The sequence below is a fragment of the Corvus kubaryi genome, unplaced genomic scaffold (genome assembly GCF_017639235.1).
Source record: "Corvus kubaryi isolate FWS band 111438036 unplaced genomic scaffold, C.kubaryi_AGA036_p1.0 35466, whole genome shotgun sequence".
Lineage (NCBI taxonomy): Eukaryota > Metazoa > Chordata > Aves > Passeriformes > Corvidae > Corvus > Corvus kubaryi.
In genome coordinates this window covers 9,997-16,520 of record NW_024580780.1, presented here as the reverse complement: position 1 = coordinate 16,520, position 6,524 = coordinate 9,997, and the positions used below count along the sequence as shown (strand labels likewise).

The 6,524-nt window shown below is 49.9% G+C and overlaps 1 protein-coding gene across 1 annotated transcript in view; it reads right to left on the bottom strand.

Moving 5' to 3' along the window:
- Positions 1 to 6: 6 nt before the first annotated feature.
- Positions 7 to 6,524, bottom strand: part of LOC121660424 (zinc finger protein 638-like) — a 16,477-nt gene continuing 9,959 nt past the window's right edge. The window contains exons 4-7 of the mRNA XM_042019780.1: positions 4,575 to 5,853; positions 4,045 to 4,110; positions 731 to 1,601; positions 7 to 574 (exon numbers count right to left, since the gene is read on the bottom strand). Coding sequence (XP_041875714.1) covers positions 378 to 574; positions 731 to 1,601; positions 4,045 to 4,110; positions 4,575 to 5,853 — 2,413 coding nt within the window. The 3' untranslated portion in view covers positions 7 to 377. The remainder of the gene's footprint in view (positions 575 to 730; positions 1,602 to 4,044; positions 4,111 to 4,574; positions 5,854 to 6,524) is intronic.

The following is a 6,524-nucleotide window of genomic DNA, read 5'->3' as shown; positions in this document are numbered from 1 at the left end:
AGTTCCTGAAGGACCGACCCCATGGAAAAATGATCCAAGTTGGAGCAATTCCTGAAGGACTGACCCCATGGAAGCTGGAGCAATTCCTGAAGGAATGACCCCATGGAATTCACTCCATCTCTACATTCCCATTCCACAGCTCTGGCAGCAATTCCCTCCTTTCCAGACCCTGAATGTTGGGAATAAAACTCGCCACAGGATGACAGGAGACACCACACTGCACCGGGCTAATAATCAATAATTCCATCTGGATTTGGGAATTTTAGGAAAAAAAAAAAAGAACTTTCCGTGTGAGGTTTCCAAGTTTAACCAACCGGTTAAACATGGATTTGGAGGAGCCAAGGAAAACCACGGATTCTGGGCCCTGACTTGGAGGTTCACTGTGGTTGTGAGGCACGGGAGGAATTTTCAAACGGGCAGGGAAGAATCTTCCAGCCAGGAAAACCAGGAGCATCCTGGTGGGAGGTTCCTTTGGATTTACCTTTGGGAGTGCTCTGCATCTTGGAGGCGCCTGGAAAAGTCGTTTTCTTCTGCTGACACTTTGGTTCTGCATCTCCTGATCCCAGCTGAGCTGCTGGGGACAGAAACGCACGTTGGGATGGAATCGTGGGATGATGGGACGCAGTCGTGGAACGGTTTGGGTTGGGAGGGACACCCTAAAGGATCTGAAGGATACGGACAGGGACACCTTCCACCGGCCCAGGTGCAACCTGGCCTTGAGGTTCCTCACCTTTTGGCTTGGAGATTTCAACCATTTCCTCCTCTGGATTCGTATCTCCCAGAATTCCCATTTCTTCTGGTCCTGCAACAGCAACAATATCTTCATCATCTTCATCCTCGGGTGGATTTTTCCCTGGGAAAGCGTTTTCTTCTTCCTCATCCCCGACTTCATCGACTGTAACAAAGTTGAGTTCCTCTTTGAGGTGATTGAAGTCAGCCAGGAAATCATCCTCATCCTCGTTAACCTCATCCAGAGTCACCAGAGGGTTATCCTCGTTGTCCTCCTGGATCTCATCCACGGTCACCAAGGCGTTGGGATCGTCGGGCACCTGCGAGGCCGCGCAATCCCCGGGATTGGCTTTTCCCTCCTCGGCGCTCAGCTCCGTGGGCTCGTTCAGGGGCAGCTCCTCCACCTCCCCGATCTCATCCACCGTCACCAAGGGCTCGGCCTTCAGATCCCGCTCCTCGAATTCCGGCCGGGGCCCGGCCCTGTGGGAAGCCGGCTCCTCCTGCTCCGAGATCTCATCCAGCGTCACCAGCGCCTGCGGATCCTTCACCGCTTCCGACAGCTCCTCCTCTTCCACCACCTCATCCACCACCACCAGGCCCTGGGGGTCGGCGCCCGGCAGCGGCACCGGGGCGTCCTCCTCCTCCCCGATCTCATCCAAGGTGACAAAGGACAGCTCACCTTCGGCCGCGCTCGCTCCGGAGCTCTTCCCTTTCCTCTTCTTGGCCGCTGGCTCCAAAGGGTTGGGTTTGGGACCTTCTTTTCTCTTGCCCCTGGGCGGGTTTCGCCGCGGGGTCACCGGGGACTCGACTTCCTCCACCACCTCGTCCACCGTAACGAACTCATCCAGGTTGAACGGGAAGAGCTCTTCCTCCTGGGAAGCGGAAAAACGGGAATGGAACAACGTTGGAATGTCATCCCCAGGAGGAGCATCCGCACCTTGGATCCAAGGGGGAAAAAACATTCCCAAACTTTGTTGGAGAGTAGGAAAAAAAGGTTCAGGCCTTAAATCCCAGCATTGTGGTGAGTAATTAATTTAATTAAGCTCAGGTTTCGTTCCGGAACCCAAAGCGCTTGGAAAGATCGCAGCGGATCAACAGGGGATGGAATTCCAGGGAGGGAGTTCAGGGGATAAAGTTCCATGGATGAAATTCCATGGACAAAAGTCAGTGGATGTAATTTAATGGGTAAGTCAGTGCAGGAAATTCCACGGATGAAATTCCATGGATGAAATCCAGTGGATAAAATTCCATGGATAAAAATTCAATGAAAAAAATTCCATGGATAAAATTAAACAGATAAAATTCAGTGGAGAAAATTCCATGGATAAATTTCCTTGGATAAAATTCCATGGATAAAGTTCAATGGGTAAAAATCAGTGGATGAAATTCAACGGATAAAATTCCATGGATGAAATCCAGTGGAGAAAATTCCATGGATAAAATTCAATGGATAAAATCCAATGGATAAAATTCCATGGAAAAAGTTCAATGGACAAAATTCAGTGCATGATATTCAGTGGATAAAATTCCATGGATGAAATCCAGTGGAGAAAATTCTATGGATAAAATTCAATGGGTAAAAATTCAGTGGATAAAATTCAATGGATGAAATTCCATGGATAAAATTCAGTGGATGAAATCCAGTGGATGAAATTCCATGGATAAAATTCAATGGATAAAATTCCATGGATAAATTTCAATGGATAAAATTCAATGGATAAATTTCCTTGAATAAAATTCCATGGATAAAGTTCAATGGGTAAAAATCAGTGGATGAAATTCCATGGATAAAATTCAATGGACAAAATTAAATGTATAAAATTCAATGGATAAAATTCAGTGGATGAAATTCAATGGATGAAATTCCATGGATAAAGTTCAGTGGATAGAATCCAATGGATAAAATTCCATGGATAAAATTCAACAGATAAAATTCAATGGATGAGATTCAGTGGATAAAATTCCATGGATAAATTTCCTTGGATAAAATTCCATGGATAAAGTTCAATTGATAAAAAACAGTGGATAAAATTCCATGGATACAATTCCATGGATGAAATTCAGTGGATAAAATTCCATGGATGAAATTCAAAGGATGGAATTCCATGGATAAAATTCCGTGGATGAAATTCAAAGGATGGAATTCCATGGATACAATTCAGTGGATGAAATTCCACGGATATGATTCCATGGATAAAATTCCTGCCAATTCACAGTTCTGGGTCCCAAAGGCCGGGTGCCCCGCCCCAAACGATACCTCTGATTCCTTCCATTGGTAATTCCAAACTTTTGTGACTTTTTCTCCCAAAATATTCCATCCTACCCTCAAATTTTCATGGATATTTAAACACGGCAAGAGGGAAAAAACTCTTGCCCAGCTGAACTCGAAGGCCGAGGTGAGCTGGAAGCAGGAAAACCATCTGGAATTCAAGGGATTTGTGCCTTTTCTTCCTTTTCCTTTTTAAAATCCCAAAGAAAAGCGGGAATAACGTGGGCCTGTGCTACATTCCCTGCAGGAATATGAGGAATGTGGAATGCCAGGTGGGCATGGTGGAGGGAATGGAAGAGCCCGGTTCCATTTCCATTCCATTCCACGGAATCCAACATCTTGGGAAAGAGCTTTTGGTTCTTATCTGTGTCATTCCAAAGCCTTTTCCAGAGGGTGCAGAGCTCCCTCCTGGGATTGACTCCCACACCTGGGGAAGTTCCGTCGCCATCGTCTTCCTGAACACCCCGGAAAGGTTGGTGTGGATTTGGATTAATAAAAGGATCCAGGCTTCCAACTTGATCCCAGAAATTCCTTTTCCAAGGGTGCACGAACCACCTCATCCCCATCTGGAGCATGGAAAATCCCAAGGATCCACACCCAGAGGGAGCGAGGGGCCCTTCCTGATGGCTCCACACTCAGCCAAACTGGAAAAGCTGCCTTGGGAAAAGGGATTGGACACCAGCAGCCGGGAAACTGGGATTTGGGGCAGGTTTGGGTGATGGATTTATGGGATCTGATCCCAGCTGGGGCTTCCCAGCTCCATGAACCTGGAAATAGTGACTGAGAGATCCAAAGGGAAACGGATCCCAAAGGGATTAGAGCATCCAAGAGCCCATGGAATCCATGGACACTGCATGGAAGAAGGGCAGGAATTTGATGATCCCACTGTGGGAGGAGGGGAAAGATTCCCGAGAGCAGGAATGTCATGGAATCCTGCAATGGTTTGGGTTGGAAAACACCTTAAATCCCATCCAATCCCAGCCCCTGGAACACCCCAAATCCCCTTTTCCATCCAACCCATCCCTTTAATCCCATTCCATCCTTACCTCCCTCTGTTTTCCGCCGCTGCCGGCGCCGCTTTTCCAAGCGGCAGCAGCACCCCCACCAGGAGCCTGCAAAATGAGACCAAAAATTCCCATCAAATCCCAGGAAATCCCAATCCCCACCAAGCACAGCCATGTGTAACCTCAAGGAGCTGCTCTGGGATGTCCCCATGGCTCCGGAGCCCGCTCCAGGGATTTGCCACCAACAGGAGCTGCCTGGCTCAGGAGCCCCTTTTCCATGCAGGGCTTGGCAAAGCAAATTCCAGCTCCCCAAAGGACACCGAGCTCCTTCCTTCCCACTCGGAGCTGCTCCAAGGAATTCAGGTAGGATACAATCAACGCTCGCTTCCGGAACAACTTTTTCCGTAGGATTTTCCAACCAGTTACACCCTGGTGTTGCAGCTAAAAGGCAACTGGTGGCCCAGCAGCTCCTCTGGTGGCCCAGTGATTCATGGAAAAGGGAAAGGGAGCGCGATCCCAGTATCCCGGAGCGGGAGAAGCACAGGCACCAGCGCCATTCCTGCCCTCCTCACCTGATTCCCGCCGGGATCTCCTTTGGTTCCGGATGTTCCGCTCTCTGCCTGCTGGCACTGCTTTGAACCAGCCCGAGATTCCAGCTGGGAATCCTTTTCCTGCTGGGATGAGCTCCTCCCACTGTCTCCCTGTCCATCCGCTCCGGAGTTTCCATTCCCTTTCCACTGGCTGCTCCCAGGTCCCGGCTGAGCCGTGCCTTTGGATGGGATTTTCTTCTCCGGCCCCGTTTGGCCCCTCGGCTCTGGTTTGGGGGGGATTTTCTGCTCCCCAGCTTTTCCCAGGGAAGGTTCATTGATCCTGACTGGAATTCTCTGCTTCAGGATATCTGGGACGGACACCACCGCCTTCAGAAGGGTTTTCCCGATGCAAGATTCCTTGAGGGATGCAGCGGGATTTACCGGAGCTGCCGGGCGGCTTTCGTCGGATTTTGCAGCTCCCATCCCTTTATTTTGTGGGATTTTCACCAAACTTCCCGTGTGGCTGTCGCCACCGGCATTCCCAGAGTTTTCCACGGCAGCCCCACCCTTGGCTGACGATTTTCCAAGTGCTTTCTCTGACTCTGCCCCAGCCTTGACCAAAATCTTCCCGGGATTTTCCCCCGCAGCTTTGAGCACGGATTCCTCCACCTTCCCTTCTCTCTCTGCTCCCGCCACATCCAGTTTTTTCCCTGGAGCATCCATAGTTTTTGGGACAGCTTTCCTCTCTGTGGATGTTTCATGGCTGCTTTTCCCAGCCTCAGGAATGGGGTTTTTCTCCGGAGCAGCCGGCTCCGTGCTCGGCTGGGTGACACCGGGTGACACCGCATCCGCAGGAGCCTCATCCGAGCTCGGGAATGTGGCTCCAGGGATGGCTCCCGGAGGCTCTCCGGCCGCTGGGAACGCCGCTGGCTCCCCCTCAGCCTTGCTGGATGATTCCAGACGTTCCATGGCGGGAGCAGAGGGCTCCTCAGTCTCCCTTTTCATCTCCAACTCCGGCTCGGGATGAGCCTCTTCCTTCCCTGCTCCGGGTAACACCAGCGGCTTCTCTTCTGACCTCGCTCCGGTGCCAGCAGGAACCACGGGAATTCCAATCCCACCCTCCACATCCATCCCTGTGGGCGGTTCCCTCGCTGCTCCTCCCGAGTGGGACTTGGGAACCTCGGGTTGTCCCTCTGGAATCTCCTCCGGGACATTTGGGCCGGGAATGGGCCCTTTCTTGGCCACCCTGGGCTCTCCCGATGGATTTGCAGCTGCTCTTTGCACCATTCCTGATCCCTCTGGAATTTTTTTCCAGCCAGAGCTAAATGCATTTAAAAGAAACACAAAATCAAACCATGGGTGGAGAATTGTACAATTCCCAGAAAACTCCCAGTGCCACCGCTGCGGGCTTTTCCTGGAGCGTCAGGAAAAAACGGGATCGGGAATTCTGTGTTTGGAGGTGACAAAGATTAAGGTGAATAATTCAGGTTTTGGTACTGATCATTCCCTTCGGGAATTCCTCAAGAATTCATCCCCTCGGAGAGCTCAGACCTCAGAAAAATGTACATCCCCCAGAGGGGAAAAATGGGAATATCCAAGCGAAAGGAGAGCTCTGGAGAAGGGAAGGAGCAGAGCTTTGCTCCCTGTGCAGCCGCCGGCGCCGGGAGCTCGGCAGGAGGAGCAGGCTGGGATTTGGGATGAGCCGAGAATCCCCGTTTGCCTCGGAGAAGCGCCGGGATAACAGCGGGCCCAGGATGGAGCTTGCCAGGGAATTGCTGCTCCAAAGGAAAGAATTCCCAAGGGATGAGGTTGTTAAAGGAAGAAAAGGATCATGATAGGATTATTAGACTTGTTAATTTTTTATTCATTTCAATATTGTATTTCTAGGATAGAATTGAAATGATGGATTTTAAATAGGTATTATTAGAAATCTATAGCTCAAGTGACGTCTTTTATTCCATAAAAATAATTTATAGTTTATTTATTACTTAT